Source organism: Cornus florida, unplaced genomic scaffold, assembly GCF_030987335.1.
Source record: "Cornus florida cultivar Cherokee Brave unplaced genomic scaffold, ASM3098733v1 CherokeeBrave_3.0.0_Hap2_Chr04, whole genome shotgun sequence".
Taxonomy (NCBI): Eukaryota; Viridiplantae; Streptophyta; class Magnoliopsida; order Cornales; family Cornaceae; genus Cornus; species Cornus florida.
The window spans coordinates 103765745-103792610 of record NW_026775574.1 but is presented as its reverse complement, the minus strand read 5'-3'; the positions used below and the strand labels follow the sequence as shown (position 1 = coordinate 103792610).

The window sequence follows — 26866 nt, the reverse complement described above, 5'->3', positions numbered from 1 at the left end:
GGCTATTGGTGAGAATCCTTTTGGGCTTACTATTTTATTGGCTCCTATAAATTAATAATTGGTCCGGTCCATTAAACCATGGACCCAATTCAATTAATTTATAAATTAATTTCTACTCCACTAAAAGAAATTAATTGCACTCCAATTAAATAGTAAATAACCTATAAGTCAATGTTGCACTTTGACCCCTCTATGCTTAATTATTTATCGGATAATTAAAGCCATCAATCCGACAACATAATTAATATAATTATTTTGTTACCTTTGATTATTTTCGGCTCGATCACAATAAAATATTTATTTGACAAAAATAATAATAATTTAATAAATAAATATATATATAGAAAACATTTGTCTAAAACATACGGAGGCCTTCGAATTTAATTTGTGATCAACCATAATCAAAACAAAATAAATACAAATAGCACTGATGCAAATATTGAGAATATAGACCTCTAATTATTAATTACATAACTACCCAAAGTGTCGATCTAAGGATCCCGAGGTATCCGCCGAACAAATCAAAGTAATTATTAATTAATAAAAGAGCCTATACTTCTCTCATGCTTGAGAGTCAAAAGCCATGACTGTGATAGAGAGCAATTGCATACGACAACTCTCGCAATATATCTCAATCTATCGTGGACTCGGTTTAAGTCTTAACTAATTAAATGTCCATCCATAATTACCGACTTTAAACCATTTATGATTACTAATTTATATCATAGTATTAATTGCCATTACATACATATATAAATCTATTTTGTAATCAAGCGGACACCATCAATTCCATAAAGAATCGAAAAATAATACATTGCATTCACCAATTGTATAATGCTTTAATAATAATATCCAGATAAGAAACCATGACTTTTACAATCCAAAATTAGAATTTGCTATGTTAGGGCACACATATCCTAACAGTTCCCACTTGCACTTATAGCCAATTCAAATCACATCTAACTCCTATGTTCTCCATATGACGATCAAACATCTTGATCAGTAAAGCCTTTGTGAATGGATCAGCAAGGTTATGTTCCGATACAATCTTAGCCACAAGTATATCTCCTCGCTTTACTATATCACGAACCACATGATGTTTCCTCTGAATGTGTCTTGTTCCTTTATGAAATTTTGGGTCCTTGGTTTGGGCTATAGCTGCACTATTGTCACAATGAAGCGTCATAGGCCGATCTATATGCTCCACAACCTCCAGTTCAATTAGAAAGTTTCTCAACTAAACAGCTTCTTTTGCTGCCTCAGAGGCTGCAATGTATTCTACTTCCATGGTTGAGTCAGCAGTACAACCCTGCTTGACACTCTTCCAACTAACTACCCCTCCATTGAACTTAAAACACATATCCAGATGTAGATCTCCTGGCATCCGGATCTAATTGAAAATCAGAATCCGTATATCCGACTGGAACCAGATCATCACCTCCATAAATGAGCATTAGATTCTTAGTTCTTCTAAGGTATTTTAAGATATTCTTCACAGCTGACCAATGATCAAGTCCAGGATTGGACTAATATCTACTGACAATCCCTACAGAGTAGCAGATGTCCGGTCTGGTACAGACCATGGCATACATGAGACTACCAACTGCCGAAGCATATGGTACCCGCCTCATTTGCTCAATTTCCTTATCAGTCTTGGGAGACTGGTCATTAGAAAGAGCCAACCCATGTCTAAATGGCAAAAACCCTTTCTTAGACTTTTCCATTCCAAACCTGATCAGAACTTTGTCAATGTAAGACTCTTGAGACAAGCCTATTTTCTTTTTAACCCGATCTCGCATAAGCTTGATCCCAAGAATATAACTTGCTTCTCCAAGATTTTTCATCTCAAATTTATTGAACAACCACCTTTTAACTGATGACAATGCTTCTACATCATTAGCAATGAGCAAGATGTCATCAACATATAAAACGAGAATCATGATGACATTACCCTGTTTTTTCTTATAAACGCAAGGTTCAAACACGTTTTGTTCAAAGCCAAATAATTTGACTGCCTGATCAAAACAAAGGTTCCATGTGCGTGAAGCTTGCTTAAGTCCATAAATAGACCTATTCAACTTACATACACAGTCCTTGCGACCTTTAACCACGAAACCGTCTGGTTACCTCATGTAGATGTCTTGTTCAAGATGGCCATTTAAAAATGCCGTCTTAACATCCATCTGCTATATCTCATAGTCATAATAAGCACTAATGGCCAAAAGAATGCGAATAGATTTAAGCATTGCAACTGGTGAGAATGTATCCTCATAATCAATACCTTCACGTTGAGTGAAGCCTTCGGCAACCAGTCTAGCTTTGAATGTCTCAACATTCCCATCCATTCATTTCTTTCGTTTGTAGATCCACTTACAACCAATGGGCTGAACCCCACTAGGAAGTTCTACAATATCCCAGACTTTGTTAGAATACATCGATTCCAACTCTGATTTCATGGCATCTTTCCAACGATTCGCAACTAAATCGGTCAATGCTTCCGCATAGCTTACTGGGTCCGACTCATGCTTATCGGGGACGGCCTCATAGACCTCACCCAAAAGTGTGAGTTTTTCGGGTTGGATGATAGTCCTCCCACTACGCCGAAGGACCGGTGCAGGAATCGATGTACTAGATGATGGTAATTCAACAGGGACTTCTTGTGTCTCATCATTCTCAGTATTTATATTATGTGTGTCCACAGGGGGTATATCTGACGTGCCAACCATCTCCTCTAACACTATCTGGCTACTAGGTCTGTGGTTCATAATATAATCCTCCTCCAGGTAAATAGCATGAGTGCTGACAATAACCTTATTGTCCCTGGGATCATAAAATAATCCACCTCTAGTGCCCTTAGGATAGCCAACAAACAAGCATGCATCTGATCTTGCTTCCAACTTGTCTGCCTGTTTCTTTCGCACGTGTGCTGGAGACCCTTCATATATGCATGTGATTTAAACTAGGTTTATATCTAAACCACAGCTCATATGGCGCTCCTGAAACAGACTTGGATGGAACACAGTTCAAAATATACATCGCTGATTCTAAGGCTAATCCCCAAAATGATAGAGGTAATGTAGCAAAACTCATCATAGATCTAACCATGTTAAGTAAAGTTCTGTTTCTCCTTTCTGCCACTCCATTCTGCTGAGGGCAGTCAGGTGCGGATAACTGGCGCACAATACCCTCATTGACCATATGATCCTTGACCTCCCCCAAGAGGTATTCACCTCTTCGATCAGATCGAAGTGTTTTGATAAGTTTACCTAATCTACGCTCCACTTCCGCCTGAAACTCACGGAATTTTCCATAAGCTTCTGACTTGTGTCGCATTAGGTAAATATATCCAAAACATGAATAATCATCAATGAAAGTGATGAAGTACTCAAACCCTCCTCTTGCTTGGGTGTTCATGGGACCACACACGTCTATGTGCACCAACTCTAATTGTTCTTTGGCTCTATATCCTTTGGCTGAGTAAGCCCTTCGAGTCATCTTTCCTTCAATACAGGATTCACAAGTTGGCATAGGCTCATCTGCCTCACAAGGTAATAAACCTTCTTTAACTAACCTTTGAATCCTATTTTGATTGATATGACCCAATCGTAGATGCCAATGATACAATGAGTTTGGAGAAACTGCTTTTTTTTTAACATTCAATCTAGATGAAGTTGCATTCAATTCATAATTTTGCATTTGATATGAGCTAGGAGTTAAAACATAAAGATTTTCTTTCAATGCACCAGAAGTTATAACACAACCATTTAATTTAATTAAAACATTTTTTTCCAAAAGTAAAAATATAATTTTTGCAAACCAACGAAGAAACTGAAATTAAATTGCGCCTAACATTTGGTGCATAAAGACAATCTTCTAAAATAAGACTCCTCCCACTATCAAACTGCATATGAACCACTCCCACTGCTTTAGCTTCCACCTTGGCATTAGATCCCATATGCAAGTATATCTCTCCTTCATTGAGGCTTCTGGACTCCTGGAATCCCTGCAATGAATTGCAAACATGATTAGTGGCTCCAGAATCTATGCACCAGTAATCTATAGATTCAACCACATTACATGCCTTTGACTTTTTAGAGGCTGCTGCAAACATTGCAAGCATGACAACATGAAAAACTTAGTATTTCAGGAGCGCATTGTTTGTGCATTCCTTTAAAGAATCCACACTGGTGAAATTCTTTATACGTCATTCCACCAAAACATCCACACTGGTGGAATTCTTTGCTAGTCTTTCCACCACATGCTTAAATGCTATCTTAAATTGTTTCTTCATCAGCTCCCTCTCGGTTTCAGCACACTTTTCTGTATCGTCAGTGAACCATGCATAGAGGGAGACATCCCACTGAAAAACAAATTATTTGACCAATTCAATCATTAAACGACGAGTCAATTGCATCCCTGCTGAGGTCGGCAATCTTCAGGGCATTAACAACAGCCTTCAGCCTTACTTTTTCAAGTATATTAGAAGCGTAAACTCCTGCATAGAAAGAGAATATCAATGTTGGCTGTCTAGTTTGATACTAAGTAACAAAAGTAATCTTCAAAGATTCTAAAATCAATTTAATTACCAGGACTTGTGATGCGGTTCGACGCATAAGTAGTAGCGTTACTGAAAAGCAATTTCAGAGTCACAAGTAGCAACGTTACCGAAAAGCAAAGATACAGATACAAATCCACAAACAAAATTGACAAAAGTATGAAAATCCTAATTAAATCATCAAATTCATTATGAATATAGCAAATATAATAGTCCTAGACATTAAGACAAAGAAGGTAAATGCAATGATATAAATACAAATCCACAGATATAATCATGAAAATTCTTATAGAAGTCTTAGACATTGAAATCCATACCTAGATATTTGTTTAAATTTTTTTGAAAGTGGGAAGTGTCTTGAGACCGTATGTATAAAATAACTTTTCATTACGTGTCGCACGTGTATTTTACTAGTATTTATACAAGTAGATTATGTTCAACTCTCCTTTCCTTAGTGTTTATTACACTTAATAGTTATTACACTCACCCCCTATATTTTAAATAATTACAATCAAGGGAAAAAAAATCACAACTATCGATCGATTATTTGTAGGGCTTCGCAATTGAAAAAAAAAAAAAAAAAAAAAGAACCCTTTAAGGAACTCTGTGTTATACACTTTATGTATTATGTATATATACGAATATAGCAAGTGTAGAGGAAAATTGTTACAAAAAGAGCCTCAAGACACGCTATGGTAGACTGTAGACTGCAGAGAGCGATGGAGAAAAGGCAATAGCATTGGCCGAGGGATGATTAACCTCGGCGAGTGAGGATTGACGGGACTACGTGAGAAAGGATGGGAGGAGGTTGTGGCGTGAATGCCCTAGTTAGAAATGATATACTACTATTTTAAATTTGACAAAAGGCCTGAGATGAGAGATTAAAAATGAAACTTCTAGAGCCACTAGGAGTTAGAATATTTTGTTATATAGTAGTATAATATATAAAATATAGTGTATGTATATATATATATATATGACAAAATGTCAATGTAGACTCTAAATCGAACCGAACCATAATTTTACGGTTACATCAGTTTAGAACAACGACCGCACTAAACCATTAACACAAATTGGAATGTTGCCGGTCCGTTTCGATTTGATTTTTTAATTTTATCATATATTTATCTATTTCTCCTTCCAATAAGTGTATTTTATAAAATAACTTTTCATCGCACGTGCATCACACATGTATTTTACTAGTATATATATATATATATATATAATATAACTATGCCGTACAGCTGGGCAAACGTTCATTTTAAATAATTAATCTATTTATTGAATGATAGTGTTAGTAGTAAATGTATATATGGTAATATAGGTGTTTCATATTACTCGACTGTAACAAATAGTGGTATAAAGTGAATTTGTATAGAGATCGTGAATCAGGAAAGCAAATTCGCGAATTGCAAAAATTAAATTCGCAATTTTGTGCGAATTTGCTCCCAAATCGCAAATCCTCGTAGAGAGTTTGAGAGCGGGACCACTTTGGACGAATTGTATGACTAAGGTTAGGGGTTGAGAATAAGGCGATATTCGTTGAATGTACAAAATTTCAATAAAAGAAAAAAATGTTAAGGAAAATTGTTGTTTTTTGCATTTTTTTTAATCAAAAAGAAAATAAATATTTTATTATAAGGTATTTTGAATAGTAATTGGATTGGTAATATCTATTTGTTGTAAAAAAAATTAAAGTAAAAACATAAAAATATATATTTGATAAAAGAGTGTTGCAAATTTTTAAAATATAATAGCTAAATCAAAAAGGTCATTTCAGACATTTTCTTACAATGCATAAATATGTAAAAGCATCAGATTGGTATTTCGACTTTTGACCTCTATTCACAAAACGTTTCGTCATTGTACAAAATAATTTTTTTATTAAACGCGTTTTCGGAGTTACAGTACCCAAAAAAATTAGTTCCCTAAAAACAAAAAACGTATCAAACAGGCCCTAATTTTTTAAAATTGTTTCCTAACAATTTAAAAAAATTGTCGTCATCTATGCTACATAATAACATGCAACACCCAACGTTTTACATGGTAAGGAAAACTCCGCCTACGTACACAGAGAGAAGAAATTTCACTATAATGAATCAAGAAGAGAACATAAAGCCCACTCACTGTCTCATGAGAAATTACACTAGTAAAGACTTTGAACACCTAACCGTATAGACATGCTCACTTAATTGTGTCCAATGCATAATTACATATGAATAACCGTTTAATTCTTAGGAGTTAGAGAAAGTAAAAGACCTAGAGGGTGAGTGGATCTCCTTCTATTATTAATTAATTTATTTAATGGTTGAAAAAATATTAATTAATTACTTCACTTAATCACAAATTTTTTTTTTTTTGAAAGATTTCACAATTATATAAATATATTAAAGGTGAACGGTACATGATATCCAGGTACAAAGGAGAAAGATGAAAGGATCCAACTAAAATGCTGAGCCAATTAGATAGGCCCAAAAAATGAAGCCCAAAACACGGGCTACACAGCCCAACCCAAACCCAAAAGGTTTAATCAAAGTAGCCATTAGTCTTCTACTCTGCATTTCAGTGAACACCAACTTAATAACAGAGCACGGCCAGGCTGACCCTGGGGCAAAACGACCAAATAGAGCCTCCAATTTGGAAGGACCTTAAATTTAGGACCTTAGTGCAAGTATAATAATATATGTTTGACATTCATGCCATAATTAAAAGATAATACATACTTACATATCATGTAAATTTATGGCAATAAATAACTTAAAAAAAAAATAAAATATATGACAATAAACACACGGACTTATAATATCAATTTATATGTGCTACAATAATTTGTATGGTAATAATTTGTTTCCATTCCCTCCTTTAGGTTTATTTTATTATTATATTATTTTTGGGTTCATGTGCATGCATGACAGACCCTATTAACCCTAGTCCAAACAACCAAAATTTTAACTCGTGGGTGCAATCAACTGTCACATTTTCGAAAATAACCTTGAAAGATCATGACATGATTTTTGATATTGATGGGATAGTATTATTTTCAGAATTAAAAGTCTTAAAAGAAACTTTACCAAAAGAAACAAAAAAGCCAATTGAAATATTTGATTTTGTAAAAAGGTTAAATTATTATTTTTCAAATGCTTGGATTGCATATATAGTATTATTGACTATCCCAATTACAGCTATGTCATAAGAGAGATTGAATGAAAAAGATATGGAGAAACTTGATTGGAGCACTTTAATTGACAATTTTGCAGCTCAAAATGTAAGACGATCACATTTACTTTGATATGAAGTTAAATTTTGATTTTGTGACTAAGTTGTGTTGAATACTTCTTCTAATTTCTTGATGTAAACTAGATCGTGCTCTTTATAAAGCTCAAAGACCGGGTTTTGTTTTGTGTGTTTTCAACACACACACACACATACACACGCGCACGCGCGCGCGCGCGCACACACACACACAATATTACCATCGGGCCCGTGACCCAGCAATACTAAGCCCTTACTTTTTAAAGGGAGCTAAGGAATTCTAGCCTCAGTGAAAGTGTGGGTGTGTAAGTATCAACTAAGAAAAAAAAAAAAAAAAACATTAATATATTTTATATATTTATCGTCTTATTTTAATAAAAACTTTGTACTCTTATAAATTTTTCAAGCATGTGAAACCTTATAAAGGGCCTCGCAGTTGAAAGTTCGCCTAAAGCCTCTAAAAAATTTGAGAATCTCAGGGCTGGCGCGCCCTGTAACATATCACCAACTGAAGGTTTACGGCTCTGGTAGGTGGAGATCTGGGGGGTTCCCGTGGTGGACGGAGATAAGAACTAGGGAGATTCCACTTAATACTACGTTCAATAATCAATCCACTGGTCAATCAAAAGGAGTTAACTCAACGACATAAGAATTCACATTGAAATCTTCTAAGTGAGAAAACAATGGCATTATCCCAAATAGTCCACCACGCACCCACATATCTTTAATTAGAGACTGCATAATTCCAATTTTTCCATTAACTCACTAAACAAATTTCAATTTGTCTATTGACTCCACACATAGCTTCTTGTTGTCTTTGTTGTTTTGATAAAGGTTGACACTAACTTGAATTAAAATGAAAATCTATTAGTAATATTTCTTTTGACAAATTAAGAAGTCTCAAGGTTTACAATAGTAAGGGTATAAGCTTAAAAACTGAATCTTTATGAGTTTATTATATGTTTAAATCATTTGGGTTTGTGCATGGTTATTAAAGTAAGGAATCATTAATACGAAACTTAACTATTTATAATGAAATTTATTATCCCCAGGTTTACAAATTTTTACTCCAAAAAAATACCTTTTTTATATAATATATTAATAAAAAATTAGTAAATTAATCAAAAGTAAAATCAGTAGAATCATACTCAAATTGAATAGAAAATATTATTTAAATACTAAATTGGATGAAAACTATTCCGTCAAATTTCATAAGAATATAAAAAATAACGATAAAGGTAAAATCAATAAAATAATACTCAAATAGAAATAGAATTAATCAAATAAAAAATAACGTAAAAAAGTAAAATCAATATAATCATAACCAATATATAGAATCATATAGTAGAAGAAAGAGTTTAAGGAAAAAACCAATTTGTCAAAGTAAAATCCATACGATCATAATCAATAAATATATAGAATCATATGGTAGAATAAAGAGTTTACAGAAAAAATCTAAATTGGATGAAACACATTCCATCAAATTTTATAATAAAATAAAATTAAAAATAATGATAAAGGTAAAATTAATATACTCATGCTCAAATAAAATAGAAGAAAGAATTTAAAATTCTTTTAAATCGAAACTTCAAAAACTAAACAAATAAAAAACATTCTTTTGAATCCAAACCTCCAAAAATAAAAGAATAAAGAAAATTCTTGATTATAAACAAATTGAAAAAGTTTGCCACTCAAACAAAAAGCAAAACATTGCAATTGTTTCTCTTGCATTACCTGGTTATATTCTTTTGTTTGACCCCTCCTTCCAAACCCTGTACTCATCAATATGTAAAAGTATTTATTCCTTTTTCAAATTTAATGTGATACGTAAGAGTTTGTCAAAAAGAAAATATAAATTTATGGTGATACGTAGAAGTCCATTGGAAAGAAAATAAAAGGAAAGATGTTTTTGGATCCTGAGTTCATTAAGGAAACCTCTGAGAAAATTGCTCATATTAGGGATCGTATACGCACTGCTCAGAGTAGAGTAGGCAGAAGAGTTATGTAGATTGTAGTACTCGTACATTGGAGTTTCAAGTTGGAGATCTGGTTCTACTCAATGTGTCTCCTTTGAAGGGAGTAATGCGTTTTGGGAAGAAAAGGGAAGTTGTCACCACAATTTGTTGGTCCTTTTATGATTCTAGATCGAATTAGAGCTGTAGCTTATCGATTAGCACTTCCGGACCATTTACATCGTGTCCACAATGTGTTTCATATTTCTATGTTACAAAAATTTCTGCGAAATGAGGATCGTTATATCAGCATATTGATATTGGTGAGATTGAGTTACAGTCGAATACAACATATGTAGAGTTACCGTGTCGTATTGTCGACCGTAGGGATCATATTCTTCGTAATAAGGTTATACCTTTAGTGAGTGTCCAGTGGAGCCATCATAATGAGGCTGAGTCTACTTGGGAACGAAAGGATGTCATTCATTCACAATTTCCAGAAATTATGGAAGAAAGTAAGATTGAATTTCGACGACGGAATTCCTTTTGTTAGGGGGAAGAATGTAATACCCCTAATTTTAAAAGGATAGTCTCAGGATGTATTTTATTGTATTTTTAATTGATTAATTGATTTATTTGATTACGTGGCTATTTGTTTATGTGTTTTAATTTGAATTAATTGTTTATTGTATTTATGTGCTTAAATGTTATTTTAATTAATTGCCAGTGTGTATTTAAATTGTTTAAATGCTATGTGTTTATTTGTATTTGAATTGTTTATTTTATTTTATTTTAATGGATATGGATAGTAGTAATGAACCAACCATTTGGGTCACTTGGACTACTTGGATAGGAGATCTAAATGGGTACAGATATTTACCCATGAATAGTTGTATATATATATATTTATAGGGATATATGTGTATATGGATTGTTTTATTATTACTATTATTATTATTATTTGTGGTATTATTAATAGTAATAATATCATTATTATTATGGATAGTTAGTATTTTATATATATATATATATATATATATATATATATATGTATGTAATAGACTTAGTATATATTTATATTTTATATTCTTCCTTTTTTCTTTATTTATAATTAAGGTAAAGTTGGATTGGGAATATGATTTAGATGTAGTTATATATATATATGTGTGTGTGTGTGTGTGTGTGTGTGTGTGTGTGTGTGTGTGTGTGTTAGGGGTCTGTGAAAGGGTTAAAAAACCCAATTCACATACAAATTTTAGAGAGAGTTTTAGATAGAGAAAGAATGAGGTTTTGGCAAAGAAGGAGGCTAAACTAAGGAAGAATGAGGCTTAGTTTTTCAATCTGAAAATCCTAAAGCAAGTTCTTTTGTATTCTTCTCCTTTGATTTTGTGTTCTATACATGCCTAGATTAATTCCATGATATTTAAATTGAATTAGTAAACCTGTTTTTGCACATTAAAATATGATTTACAGTTCATGGTTATATGTATATGGGTTTGTATGGGTTTTGCATTATTTGATGATTTGATGCATTAATTGTATTCTATAATAATGGAAGCATGTTTATATGATGTATAATCATTGTTGGGACATTCTGGGGGCGTCGATTCAAGGCTTTAGACCTTCAACAATGGAGGTTTGAAGGATCAGATTCGTCAGAGACGAAGAAGATGAACAGTCGTAAGAACTGCCTGAATCGGTCGATCGGTTTGTTGTTTCGGTCGACCAAAATGGCTCACAGGGACAAGGGGGTTTGGTGAATCGGATGACCGGAATGGGGTTTCGGTCGATTGAAATGGCTGAATCGGACGACCGATGGGTATTTCGGTCAACCGATTTGGCACTGAGATAGTTTTCTAGGATTTTTCATACTGTATGTAATTGTATGTTTGTGAATCTATTATTAAATGCTTTAAATTGTTTAACATATATCCATGGAGGATTTAGAATGCATAATTAATATTAATATGCTAAGGGTTTGAACAATATGAAATTTAAATTAATTTACATGTTATTAATAGAAGATAAAATTGTTTAAACTTAATCTAGCAATTTTCAATGATGTGTATATGGTTTTAATCATGTGTTGTTAGTATAATATGATCGTGTAATTAATTAATTTTGATTATACTTAATTTTGGATTATTTTGATGTATAATTATGTATGTTGGATCAATTATGGATTGTATGGATTTATGCATCATTGTTAGGATATGGGGGCATATTATGGATGGATTAACTAAAATAAGTTAAGTCCTACCTATTCGTGTCAGGCCACAGAACTAGTTGGATGACATGCCATTGAAATTATATGGTTTGATAGTTTACTTTTATGTTGGATATGATGGATTATAAATATGTATAGATATGTGCCATGATATAAGCTTGAATCTCAGGATCAGTGGTTAGGGAGCGTATATGTATAGCTGGATATAATGGATAGTTCAGTGCCCTATTAGATCTAGGTACTCATGCTCACTTTATGTGCGTTTTGCACGTTGCTTACTATTCAGGTTGAAGCCGTCTTCTAGTCCAGTGAGAGTCCTTTAGTGTGTATCTATATATATACGGATTATTTAGTTATTGTAGAATTAACTAGAATGTATACGTGTATTGGGTCTCTATCTGGGATGTAATAGATTAGAACTTGTTCGTGGGTCTGACCCACTATTATTTTTCAGGTGTTCGTCAGTTCTAAACTTAGAGATTGTTCGTGCTGAGTAGAGACAGCCTATTCACTCTTCCGATTCTACGTAGGATTCTTCTTTATTTATTTCAGTAGCGTTTTGAATTTCTTTATTTATTTCAGTTAGGTTTTGGATTAGAGGTCTACGTGATAGATTCTCGAGTTGTAATCTTGATGGTTACTGGTATTAGGGGATTTGAATTATTGGAGGATTATGTTATTGGATTATTCTTAATGAAGGATTTATTATTTAGTTTTTTTTTTTTTTTTTTTTTTTTTTTTAGCTTTATCCTTTATTCTTATTTCTCTTTTGTATTCTATGCTTGTTTATTTCTTTAATTGTTTGATATTTTTCTCAGATTTAGGTTTAGGCTTGATCAACCCATGTCTTGGAGTCGAGGGACATCACATAACCCTAATACCTAAGGATGTAAGACACCCCACCCCTGTAAAAGAAATCCAAATGCCCTCGCGTAAAAGCCAAGCCAAGCCATAGCTGGCGATCTTATTTTTCTTTTGTATTCTATACTTGTTTATTTCTTTAATTGTTTGATATTTCCCTCGAATTTGGGCCTGATCAACCTATGTCTCGGAGTCGAGGAATATCACATAACCCTAATACCCAAGATTGTAAGACACTCCACCCCTGTAAAAGAAATCCAAATGCCCTCTCATAAAAGCCAAGCCAAGCCATGGCTGGCGATCTTATTTTTCTTTTGTATTATATACTTGTTTATTTCTTTAATTGTTAGATATTTTTTTCAAATTTAGGCTTGGGTCTGATCAACCCATGTTTCGAAGTCGAAGGATATCACAATACCCTAATACTCAAGGATGTAAGACACCCCACCCCGGTAAAAGAAATCCAAATGCCCTCGCGTAAAAGCTAAGCCAAGCCATGGCTGGCGTGATCCCCAAGCCAAACGATTAATAAATCACCATATCTCGTATACACACACCATATCTCTATATATGCAACACACCATATCTCTATACATACACACTGCGACATGGAGTTTTCAATATCTTGCTCGATCTGGCTGTATGCAATGGATGGGAAACCATCTTTTTCTCATTGCATTGCTTCAGAGGCTAATCTTGTCTTCTTCACCTCTCACTCATCATCAACACACAATTCTAACAATCAATCAAGGTATGTCGCTCCTCCACTAAAATTATATATTCACTTTTTTCTTTTCTTTTTTTATTTTATATATATATATATATATGAGCAAGATTATAAGTTCTAAATTTTGGGGTTTGTTTTCTTGAAACTGAAATCAGCGGTCTTCTTTTTCTTGGTAGTGTATTTATTTATTTTTTTTCAAATTATATTGCTAGTAAATTTGGTTTTTGACGCTTTTTATTGTTTTCCATTACTATTTGAAGAATGGTCTATATGTGCTGATTGCCTGTCGTACGGATTTGCTTCTTCTGTCAATCTTGATATGCTCGATCTCTTGCAAAAGTCCCCACCCAAAAGTATTGAGTGTTCGATCCCAGTGAGGGCAAAATAGGAGTGTGTACGTTTGCTTAACCACTTGGCAAAAAAAAAAAAAAAAAAAGGAACCAAAGTTGATCTTTCAATAGCAAACTTTGTGATTGTGTGCGTTTGCAGCCAATTTCATCTCTTGAGACTCCATTGCTAGCTTGATCAACCACCATTGCTCATGTGAGAAATGGTGAATAATCTTTACTAAAGTTGATCTTTCAATAGCAAACTATAGTAAGTGTGTTTTGTTTTGTTTTTCCCTTGGTTTTCTTTAACAGCTTTTTTTTTTTTGTTTAAAGTCAAGAAATACACGCATCACTCACACACCCACTTTGCTGCTTCGGGACTCGAATCATCACCATTCACTTTAGAAAGTAGAGGAGATACCACTAGGTTACAAAGCGAACAAATTATTTATTATTTTTTATATTTTTTTCTAACATCTTTAGGCTTGAAATTAAATAAAATTTATATACGTTTATAGATCTAACTTAGGTTTCCATCACTCACATTTTAATTTTAATAGATTATGAGAGGATTTATATCAATCTAAATTATACTTTATTAATTAATTCATCTTTATTTGAATTCACTGAATTAACCTTTTGGCATGCATCATTTTGGAATCTCTGCATTTCAAGTTTAGGGCATTTCAAGTTAATTTATTTGAATTCACAGAAATTATATATTCATGGCCCTGTAATGCAACTATCAACTTGGTTCATAACATGGTAAAAAAAAAAAATGGTTCATAACGTTGATTGGTAAATTTTCAAGGTGTATGAACAATTTTCTATCTTTGCATTCAAAGTAATACGTACTAAAATGATATGATATTGCTGGTTTGCTGAGCGCATCCATTCTTGATCAGCAACCATTTTTATTTTCTGTAATTCCCACAACACCGACATCGGAGTTCCGAATCTTTGAAGGAAAAAAGCAAGATGATCATCAAATTTTGTTAATTGATTTCTTTGCAGTTGTAGTTTGATTTCAAAATGGCTATATATATGAATTCAATCTGGAAATAACAGAAATTTTTTAATTTTTTAAAATAAAGAGTGATCATTCTTTTAACAATGATTTGCCACAGAATTAACATACTAGTGCACTATAAATTTCATGATGCTTAGGCCTATGCCATATATACTTCCTGCTCATTATGGACTTTGTTACATGTTTCTGTCACATTTGTGTGTTTGGACATTTCAACAAATTCTTCGAGTTTCAAAATTTGCTTCTTAAAACTTTTGTGATACAATAAATTATTGGTTACAATCAGTTTATTACAAAAAAATTGATCGTCAGAATGAGGATATTGGGTGAGCCGGGCATACCATGTGTCAAAACTGCTCTCACAAACTTATATAGTATTATAATTTCATTGACAGGGTATACCAATGACGTGGTAAGACTCTTCTTTTCATTTAACCTAAAAATGAAATGAAGTTTTGCATAAATGCATTGGCAGCTGAAGAAATAAAATTAAAAGATTGCCAGAGCTGCAATTGCCCCCATTATTGCCACAGGTAGTTGATAGCCATTGAGTCCGTTTGCCGAGCTTCCAGGTGCAGGAGCTGGAGCCCCACTCGATGAGTCATCATTGGAAGGTGTCGCCACAGCCGGAGATGTCGCTGTTTTGTTGTCTGACTTGGTTGTAGAATGAGCTGGAGCTGGGGCTGCTGGAGATGATATCGGTATTTTGTTGTCTGACTTGGTTGCAGAATGAACTGGAGATGGGGCTGCCGGAGATGATGTCGATGTTTTGTTGTCTGACTTGGTCGCAGAACGAGCTGGAGATGGGGTTGCCGGAGATTTCGCGGTTTTTTTGTGTGACTTGGTTGCAGAAGGAACCGGAGCTGCATTAGGTGATGCAGTAGTCTTTGCTGGTGAAGCTGCAGCTGCTTTCACGTCTACCTCCAATTTCTGTCCACCTTTCTCACAATGTTGTGGTATCCCACAAACGAACCATTTCTTTCCCAGCGACTCCAAAGAAATTACATCCTTTCCTGAACCTAATACCGGATTTCCCCGACTTTCCTGTGGGATAATGCAATTCTTGTAGGAATTTTCATCCACCTTAATCACAGTCTGAGCTCCTTGAGGATACTTGAAAACTGCAATATTCAAAATTTTATATACACTAGTCAATTTCCATATATATATATATATATATATATATATATATATATATATATATAACCTGGAACCATTATATCCAGGTGACCTTTGGTACACAGACTATAAAGTAGTGAATCCCGATCCCCTTCTATGTGGTTTAGGATAAAATTTTAGTGCAACACACTGTATCGTAGTGCAACACAATAACAATGTAATGACATGGTACATGATATGAAACTACAAAGTGGCACTAAGAAGGGTATAACCTGGAACCATTATAACCAGGTGACCTTTGGTACAAAAGGCTATAAAGTAGAGAACCCTGATTCCTTTCTATGATGTTTAGGATCTGTGATGCGTGTAGATTGTTAGTGCAACACACTGCATCGTAGTACAACACATTCATAAAAAATGTTGTTGCATAATAATGTAATGACACGGTTCATGGCATGGAATAAAATGACAAAGGAGAAGATTCGAGTTCTATTAATATATATGAAATTTAGAATGATTAATCAAGCAATTAGAATAATGAATGATTAAATGAATTACCTAGAGTGTCCCCAACGTGAAAGTCCTGTTTCTTAGCCCAACTTACATAATCAAATTTTACTACCCATCCTGCAGCATCTCCCACTATGATCTCTTTCGCGAAAGTGGCCACTGGAACGAGAGCAGCAACGACGAAGGCAATGAAGAGAACATTTTGGCGAGCCATTTATAGAGTTTGTGGTGGTTTGATTTGTTAAGGACTAGGGTGGTTGTTTGGCAGCTCAGGATGACCGAATAAATGGGTTTTGTTTAGAGATGAGCTAACAGAAAACGTTACAGGATTTTGTATAAATTCATTGGCAGCTGAAGCTGTGGCCACAGGATATATTCTTATGCCCATTTTTAGGTTCAAATTAATTACTGAGTTGAGAGTGAAGCTGTTGCCTTCTCTAATATTTTATTAATATATTATACTTTCAAGGTGTTATTTTATTTTCACGTAGACCAAACCCTTGGGCTTCTTTACGTTTTGTTTTAAAATTGAAGTCAATTAGTTCCGACCATGGTTCGCAATATTGGTCAAGGTTGCGGTATCGGTCGCGATTGTGGTGTAATGAATTCGGATGAAGTCAGTGTAAATTGGTTGATACGAGTCGTGTATCGACCAATATTACGTCGCGTATCAGATGATATTGTGAATCATGGTTTCGGACTATGTACGTAGAGTCATGTATTTCAATTTTTAGTTATTGTAAGGTGATACGATATTAATCATCATCTCAACTGTTCTAAAAGTTTAAGTAGTTAGATAAGATATTGTAATTTAAATATACTCAACGCATGAAAAATGATAAGATGACAAATAATTGTCAATGCTACAGCAACCTTAAATGTGTCTTGCTTCAGCACCCAAGCTGTCCAAAGTTCCAAACTAATATTTCTTATATATATATAAAATTATACCTATCATATTATATTGGGCTAATACTATATTACAATAGCTGATTTTCATTGTTATTAGGTTGGTTGGGCATTTTTTTTTTTTTTAAATAATAATAATAACTAAAATATTTGATGTATTTGGGTTGGGCTGGGCTAATCTTATATTACAAAAGGGCAGATATTTTATTGCTGATGGAATTGGGCCTAAACTAAACTATTGGGTTTAAAACTAAAGGTCCAATAGTTGCTCTAGGACAAATTTGGGCCAAGGAAAATTAATAATATTTCATTATTATGCAGATAGATAACATTTTACCTTAAAATATGAACCAAAGTATTATGGGCAGCAGTTGTTTCTTGCTTCCCAAGTCCCAACAAATTAAAGCTAGCAGATAGATTTATACCAAATATCAATATATATTTATTTTTTTGAAAGGTTCAAAAAATAATAATAATAATAATAATAATAATAATAAATCATGAATTAGTTGGTGATTGAGATCATCCAAACAAAATAAAATATATATATATATGGTTGTGCACATCTGTTTCTCTCTTTGTACTAGTCCTGGAAAAGATATGGATGACAAAACCAAAGAAATAATTTTTAAGGAAAGTGTCGCCCCACAGTTTTAACAGTTTTACCTTCCTCTTTTAGTACTACAGTGACAATTACTAGTGAATAAGACGTTGTATCAAATGACGAAAAATTACTAATTTTGAACTTCAATTTATTGAATTATTTTGTTAAATGTAGTGTATTTTTATATGTTGAAGTTTATGTGCAAGGTTGAAAGAAAACTATTTTCTATACTTTCAAATTTAGAGTCAATATATACATAATTCTTTTGCAATATAATTGGGTGTTTGGCTGGAATTGATGTGTTCTTATTACAGAAGAATTTGCTTGAGTTTGCAATATAGTTGGGTTTGGAATACTAAATAAACTCAATTGGTAATTTAATTAAAATTAAAATTAGTTATTTTAGTTAGTGGAAGAAAAAATTAAAATTATTAGAAGAATTTTAGATTGGAAACCAATTGGTATTTTATTTTAGTTAAACTAAAATTCGTTATTTTAGTTAAAATTAAAATTTATAGTACAAGAATTTTAAATTGAAAACCCTATTGAATTAGTGAAATAATTTTAAATTGGAAAACCATTGGCATTGTACTTTAGTTAAAATTAAAATCAGTTAATTTAGTTAACATTAGAATTAATTAAAATTAGTAGAAGAATTTTAAATTAGAAACTCAATTGATATTTTATTTTAATTAAAATTAAAATTGGTAAAAGAATTTTTATACAAGTTAATGATTTGAAAATCTTATACTTTTATTATTAGTATATATATAAGGTTACAGTTTGAAATTGATGTGAAAAACTTTGAAACTATGATTTATTTTAGTATCTGACAAATTAAATGGTAGAATGTGTAGATTATGTAACTAGGGAAAAATAAAATAGTAGAAGGTGTATATTATAAATTCTATTTAATCCAATGCGACTTTTAGTTAGGTGAAAAACGAAGTATTACGCATGTTCGTATCCTTGATTATCGTCGCAGACAAACTTGATAATAGCAGTTATATACTAAGTAAGTAATTATTCTTGATAGTCACCGAACAATATTTATTCACGTGTGTGTATATATATATATATATATAATGGAGATCGGTTTTATATATATTTAAAGTGGAAATATATAGTTTTTAACATAAACCCTTTCCTATCTAACTAGAAAACGAGATCTAACCATATGATATTTATAGCTCATTTTCACCTTCATATATATTTTTTAAAAATTTTCTACGCTTACAAAAATCTATAATTTTATTTATTATATTTTCATTCTAAATATCTAAGATATTTTAGTACAATTTAGTCAAGTGATAATATCTAGAAAAATTTAGAATAAATTTTACAAGCTTTTAAAATATTTTTTCAAGACTTACTTTAGAAAGATTTGAAAATTTTTATCGAATTATGTAACAGTAACACAAGTAACACAATCACCAAATAATACATTACATTGAGATGCAACAGTGCAATAATTTTACTTTCAATATGTAATACTTAAATTTACATTGTCGATGGCAATGTTGACATGAACAAAGTAATTTACAAAAACTTAAATAGAAGACTATTGGAATCATTTGTTAAGAATTTATGTTACTTTGACAAATGGTTTAATTTGGGATAGAATTGATTGTAAAAAATTAAATTTACATACACAAGGTGACATGAAACTGCTTACTTTTTTTTATTTTTTTATTATTATTATTATTTTTTTTCTCCTTGAATTTTTTACGTCAAATTACTAAAAGGGCGTCAACCTATATAACATTAACTATGAGCCTTTTTATTATTTTGATAATTTTAAGGTGAAATTATTTGTTTCTCGTGATAGTCAATCTACGAAGCACGGATTCGTATCCCTTATTCGTATTTGTGCTCTATTTTTTTGAATAGAGTAAATACATTTTATTGGATTCATTCACACGGACTCCACCAAATGTACCTAAAAAAAAATGTGTTTTTGATAGATTTAGAAGTATTTTTCAAATAGATTTGGAAATTTGAAAAAAATAAAAAAATTATTGTACACTAAGGTGCTGTTTAATAAAACTAAAAATTAAGTGTGAAAATTTTAAAAGTTGAATTTTAAATGTTGAAGTTTTTAAGTGGTAATTAAAAAATAAATATCTTTTTAAACCTTTTTTTTTTTTTTTTTTAAAAAAATTTAGTATTATCACTTAAAATTTTACCTTATTTTATGTGAGGTTGACATTTTTATTGATATTCAAATTATATAATTAAATATACTTAATTAAATAAACACTTAATTAAATTAACAAAAGTCAAGAAGCATAAGCCACTTATATTAGGTGATGATTTAATAATTTATTGCTTAAAAATATCATTCCGTGTTATAAATATAGTCAACAAAATGTTATGTACAGATATATACATTTCCACATCAAAATATGAACGAACAAAATTCAGGTGACTACAAGTCCCAACAAAAGCCAGCAGAAAGACACCCCATTCTAGTCATGAAAAAGATATGGATGACAAAACCAAAGCAATTTAAGGAGAGTGGGTCGCCCACGGTAGGCCATGTATAGATATATACCGCTTGACTCAATAGTTAAGATATATGCCTTAAATGATTTTGAAAATTTGGAAAAAATTACAAAATTCAATCTTGCATATTCAACTTTTTGTTGTGCACATCTGTTCCTCCTTTTTTTTTTTGCCTACTGGAATAGCTCACCTAAATACTTTTAAAATCAGGCGTTCGGAGTGACACAGGAACAAGGACTGATCTATCTCTAATGCTAACTGTAAAAGACATTTATCCAAACTTAAGATGTTGAGTAGTACTGCATATTTACCCATTTATAATCATTTCATTTTTCATCCAGATCCGATGTGGTACAAATATCCCTTATAATTTAAGTTACATGAGTGGGAGCAAATTCGAGAGTGAAAACGTGAGAACAACAAAATTATATCATAAATAATAAGAATTTAAATAAGAATACTTACTAGCGACACCAATTAAAAAAAAATTGTGTGACTTGATCATAACACCTACCGTCACATCCAACAGCTAAAGACCGAAAATACAAGTACCCGATATATTATAGAAATTTGCAAATCAACTATATACGGTTAATGATGCATATGAAAACAAAATCTTAAAGAAAGAGGTTTTCGCCCACTGTTTTAAGACAATACTACTAGTTGAAGATATATTAATACGAATAGAATTGGATTCATTGTATTCGTTACAATATATCAAGCCCAACGTCACACTTCATCAATCCCCAAATCTTATCTATTTCATCCATAGGCGGTCTTCTTTTTCTCTCCCCAAGCCTCTCTATAAAAGCCCATTAAATATTAGGCTTGTTGGTATCACTCGGTGCCTAAGCCTTTGTACTATCCAAGTCTCTATAAAAGCCCATTAACTTGGTGCCTCAAGTACTACCATCTATCTATACATCCATGGCCTCCCTCCCCAACACCAGTGCCACAAACATGGCTCCGGTCATGAGCAACGGCACCGGAGAGCCAGACAGTTTCGACAAGTTCTTCGAGTCGTGGCTCGTCGAACAGAACCGAAACCTCCAAGAACTAGTCTCCGCTTCCACCAACAACCACAACCAAAGTAGTACTACTACAACTGAGTCACCTCAAGGGGACCAACACCGAGACCGAGCCTTGCCCGCCCTTATCAACCGAGTGGTACTGCACTACGAGCAGTACTACGAAGCAAAAGCCAGCTGGGCCAACCACAACGTGTTGCCTATGTTGTCCCCGCCATGGCTCAGCAGTCTCGAGGACACCTACCTATGGATCGGCGGGTGGCGACCTAGCATGGCCTTTCACTTGCTCTACTCCAAGAGCGGTTTACAGTTCGAGGCCAGACTCGCCGAGTTCTTCCTGGGCTTCCCCTCCGGTGACTTGGGCTATCTTTGTCCCACTCAGCTATATCAAGGTATTTATTGTGTTACTAGACTTTTTTAATGTATAAAAATTAAATATTAAAAAAAAAATGAGACTTTTGAGTTAAACTTATTCGAATTTTATTTGATGTCAGTTAATGAGCTGCAGATAAAGACGTTAAGGGAGGAGCGGGAGACCACCGAGAAAATGGCTAAGCAGCAGGAGACCGTAGCCAACACATCGATGGTCAATTTGTCTCACGTGGCGTCGGATTTGATGAGGAGTGACCAGGAGAGTACTCAGGAGCGAGTTGAGGAAACGAAGGACCGAGTTAGAGTGGAGGTAGCCCACAAGAAGGAAGGACTGGGGGAGGTGCTGCACAGGGCGGATGATCTACGGCTGAGGACGCTCAAAGGGGTGATTGATATTTTGACTCCAATCCAGGCCGTCCATTTCTTGATTGCTGCTGCTGAGTTACACTTGAGGCTTCATGACTGGGGAAAGATGACGGAGGCAGAGTGATCTCACTAGTATCTTTCAACAGATTCCATACGAGTTCTTAATAGTTTTAATTTATTTTAAGTTTATTTCAAGTTTGGTTGTTTTATTTTAAGTTTAGTTGTTTTAATTTAAGTTGTTTTAAGGTCTTGTAATATGTTATCGTATGTCACCAACTTTTTTATCCCTGTAATAGAATATGTTAAAAACAACTTTACATTTGTTCGTGAATAAACATATTAATGGTGTGTGTTCGCTTTTTAAAAGCAAGTATCACACGACAAAACTTAGTTAAGGATAAGTCCAAGAGAGTGAACATGAGAGTAGTGAAATAAACATACTAGAGGAGGACAAATCTTAAAATATTAAAACATGGAAGAAAAATAAAAAAATAAACTTGCATTTACAAATATGAATAAATATATAATGATAATAAAATAAATTAAAAAGCAATTGATTCTTGAATATAGTCGAAACCTCCTCTCACGAGTTGAAAGGATAATGACAGCTCAAAAATGGCTGCTCCAGGTAGTGGGCGTATATCATTGCCAACAAAGTCTTTTATGCTTCGTTTGGTTGGAAGGAGGAAAAAGAATGTTTTCATCGTTAGGTTGGTATGGAAGAGACCTGTCTTTTTTCGTTTATCCGAAAATAAACAGAAGAGAGGAGGAAAAGAAGGAATAATTATTACAACAAAAGTGATCGGAAAAAATGTATTTGTGAATCTTGTATCTCTACTCAAGTAGCAAGGGCCATTCAAGACATGGTGCAGATCGGGAGATGAAGTCGGAATTGCTTCAGAAATTTCATTGGGTTGCTTCATGATGTCCAATCACTAAACTAGCTAGGTAAAGAGATCTTAAAGGACCTTGGATTTATGTTGGTTAATTGATACTAGACTGGTCTACCTCTGAACTAGGTTTTGGACAAAATAAATTAAGTATCATTTTTAAAAGGCAATTCATGAAGGTTGAAAATGTTTCCGAAAAAACACAGTAAGCAACAACACTGTATTCAGGACTTCACTTTTATGCAATGAAAACACCTATTTCTCTCTTCAATGGTCGATGTTCTTCAGATCAAGAACAATGCACTCCTTAATTTTTAATTATGGTGGAAACATTTTATTATGCATGTAAGAAATATTACTTAAAAAGACTAGGATTAAGTGCAGAAAATCCCCGTACACTATAGATTTTGTGCAGACTGACTCCCTACTTTTGAAAATTGAGTATTGTCGGTCCCTATTTTTGAAAAAAAAAAAAAACGGGTTTAAATACACCCCTCCGACCACTTTTTGGTAAAAATTGGCATAAAGTAATTTCGATATCCCAATTTTGCCCTTTTCAATTTCCATATTGCCTCCCTACCCATTCTATCTCTCCATACGCCTCCTCTCTCTCTCTCTCTCTCTCTCTCTCTCTCACAGTTGCTTGCTACTCCATTTTTTGTGTTTACACACACACACACACACACACGTAGTCAATTAACCAGCTTGCTCCTTCAAGCTTGGTCCCCTTGCCTTGAAGCTAAAAGAAAAGTTGTATTCACATAATTGTCGCTTGCACCTAAAGTCAAATTAGATGAATGCATTGACAATAATTTTAAGAATTTGCCAATGGACTAGAGACATTAAGTTAATCTACGGCTAAAATGATGTGAAGAATCTGGTCTGGTTCAGTTTGGTTTTTTAGTTTTACTGGTTTTTTGTTTGCAAGTGTAAGAGAATTCATCATAGCCATGCTAAAGACAGAGAAATTGAACGTCATGAAAAAAATAATAATTTTGGAGGCACAACAATGGTTGAATACAGAAACAAGTGGATTCACAATTTAGAGATCCACAATCACTTTTTAAAAGTAGTTGAGATCTTTCATAAAGTGCAAGTATATTGACAACATACAAGGGCTAGTTCTAAACGAGTCATTAGTCTCAGCTCGTGTTTGATTCAAGGACTCCACATAAAGAATGCCTCTTGAGAATAAAATAAAACACACATATAAAACAAAAACAACTCTAAACATAATTGCGTTATATTAATACTATGTTTGGAAACATCGAATCACTATAAAATTGGAATTGGAGAGAATTTAATTTAAAATTTCAACCAATATTTTCTTCAATTCCAACTTTAAGGGATCAATTCGTACTTCCAAACACAACAAATTTAATTAATCAATATAAAAATTTAATTAATCAATATAACTTAGGTGTTATCTTAGATTGAATCTTGTTTTACGTCCATTTCAAAGAATCGTTTTCGAAACACACATTCAATCAAGCAAATTACCAAATCGAAATAATTTTTTTCCCACTTTAACAAAATCAAATATACTACGTTCTAGCAACAAAAAATCCTTATGATTGAAAACATGTAGAAATATGAAAGTCCTCATCACCAGAAACATGGTTTGAATATATATATATATATATATATATATATATATATATATATTTGTGTGTGAGAGAGAGAGAAAGAGAGAGGGGTTTGAATTATTTTGTGTGTGTGTGTGTGAGAGAGAGAGAGAAAAGATCATGAAAAAGCAATTTAGCAAAAATTTTACACCTAACATTCAAAAAGCTCTTACAACATCTTCTCCTCAAATAAGAGGTTGAGGGGTTGTGAGTCCCACGATAAATAAAAAACAATGTTCATAATGTTCAATGAACTTATTTACAAACATCAAAACACCATCATGTAAAATACAATGTAGCAAAATAGATATTACAAAATATTTACAAAAACATTAAAATGGTTGATACAGTACTTCCTTCGTCAAAGGAGAGGTGAGGGATTCGAGCCCCACAGTGAATAAAAAAAGCAACGTTCAAAAAACTCAACCAACTTATTTACAAAAATCAAAACATATACTATATATATACACATACACAAACAAATTAATGTAGCATTTTAAATATTGATTCATTCCTCAGTAATAATTCCACCACTATATAACCCATTAAATTTCTTGTGAGAGGTGCTCGATGGATCAGCAAATCGAGCAGAGAAGGACCTACACAGACCCTCTGGCTCAGACCTCCATGAACCTTCATCAAAATTCTGCGAATATGTGTCTGGATCATATGAAGCCCCCTGCATTGAATTAGGAGTACTAGAATTGCTACCACTCTTCTCCTTTCTCTTCATTTTCCTCCAAAATTTCAGCCAACTTAGCTTTGATTCATACTCTCTGTGCCCTATTCCCGCGCTTCGGCTCCGCGAACTGTGCCAATTTTTTATCCCCATTGCACCACAGTAGCAAGATTTTTTTTCTTGTTTGGTACCTGAAATTAAGCTCCAAGAGAGAGAGGGAGAGAGAGTTTGTTGAAGACTCAATCTCATGGTAATGTGATTTTTATATGTGTGTTATGTGTGTGTGTGTGAGAGAGAGAGAGAGTGTGTGTTAAAAATGATTGAGTTAGTGTTTTTTGATCATTTGATGGGTAGGCAGCTCTTAGGCCAAAATTAGGTTGGCTTGGGTGGAAGGGAAGTGTTTTGAGTTGTCTAAGTTTATCTAAAATAATTGTATTTAAGGAAATTTGTTATTATCCAGTGGTATTTAAAGAAATATTATGCAGACCGATCAATTTTTATTAAAAACTAACAAAGTTTTTTAAACTTCAACTAATATCCAGTAGTTACACACCATACTAAAATTATGTTCTATAAAATAGAAAATACATTTCCTTATTTATATACCAAAATGACTAGTAATAGATCTCATTGGCTATCCTATACATTTCCTTATTTATTTTAATTTATTTTTAAAATTAATTTTATTTATGTAGAAACGAAAATAAAAAAGTATCAATTTTATTTTTTCCTTTTGTTTTAAAATCTTCTCTTACTATATCTGCCAAACCTAATTTAAAAAATATATAAAAAAAATGGCCCAAATCTGTGAATAAATTAGTAAAATTGGGAAGTGGAAGGTTACTGACTTATTGGCTAAGAGGCTCACTGGCTCAAGCCACCAGAGCCGTTGAGGGTTTGAAAACAAAATGCAGGAAAGGCAGCAAAAAGCAGAAGACAGCCCGCCGAAAGTCTCTCTCTCTCTCTCTCTCTCTCTCTCTCTCTCTATATATATATATATATATATATATATTCGAGAAAGATGATTTCTTAGGAAAAAAATTCTGAAGTTTGGTAGGAAAAATAAAATAAAGCAAAAACACAGAAATGGTGAGGTTGAAAACTTCAAGGATCAGAAGAGTTCAAATGCATAAACAACCTATTGCTCTTATTGGCGAGCCAAAGGGCTTTCCACATTAGCGAGTTTTTCGGCTAGCCAAATGTCCCCCATGTCTTATTTTTTTAAATATTGCAATGAGTGGACTCTTGTGATAGCCAGCCAATGGGGCCATATTTTCTCACAATGAATACTTCTTTTCTCTCTCTTTTTAATAAAAATTAATAAAA

At 33.1% G+C, this 26866-nt stretch overlaps 2 protein-coding genes across 2 annotated transcripts; one reads left to right on the top strand and one right to left on the bottom strand.

The window, feature by feature from the left end:
* Positions 1 to 15422: 15422 nt before the first annotated feature.
* Positions 15423 to 16776, bottom strand: LOC132305498 (blue copper protein 1b-like). Its single transcript, XM_059803134.1, has 2 exons — positions 16611 to 16776; positions 15423 to 16054 (listed from the first exon to the last, which is right to left on the bottom strand). The coding sequence occupies exons 1-2, from the start codon at positions 16774 to 16776 to the stop codon at positions 15423 to 15425; spliced, it is 798 nt and encodes a 265-aa protein (XP_059659117.1).
* Positions 16777 to 21434: 4658 nt separating this feature from the next.
* On the top strand, positions 21435 to 22683 carry LOC132302389 (protein DOG1-like 4). Its single transcript, XM_059799220.1, has 2 exons — positions 21435 to 22000; positions 22103 to 22683. The coding sequence occupies exons 1-2, from the start codon at positions 21508 to 21510 to the stop codon at positions 22468 to 22470; spliced, it is 861 nt and encodes a 286-aa protein (XP_059655203.1). The 5' UTR covers positions 21435 to 21507; the 3' UTR covers positions 22471 to 22683.
* Positions 22684 to 26866: the final 4183 nt, after the last annotated feature.

Excerpts from the sequence above, each read along its gene's own strand:
- LOC132305498 (XM_059803134.1), bottom strand. The coding sequence starts at position 16,776 with ATGGCTCGCCAAAATGTTCTCTTCATTGCCTTCGTCGTTGCTGCTCTC. Across the intron at positions 16,055-16,610 it reads TCACGTTGGGGACACTCTAG|TTTTCAAGTATCCTCAAGGA; the intron begins GTAATTCATTTA and ends TGAATATTGCAG.
- LOC132302389 (XM_059799220.1), top strand. The coding sequence starts at position 21,508 with ATGGCCTCCCTCCCCAACACCAGTGCCACAAACATGGCTCCGGTCATG. Across the intron at positions 22,001-22,102 it reads TCCCACTCAGCTATATCAAG|TTAATGAGCTGCAGATAAAG; the intron begins GTATTTATTGTG and ends ATTTGATGTCAG.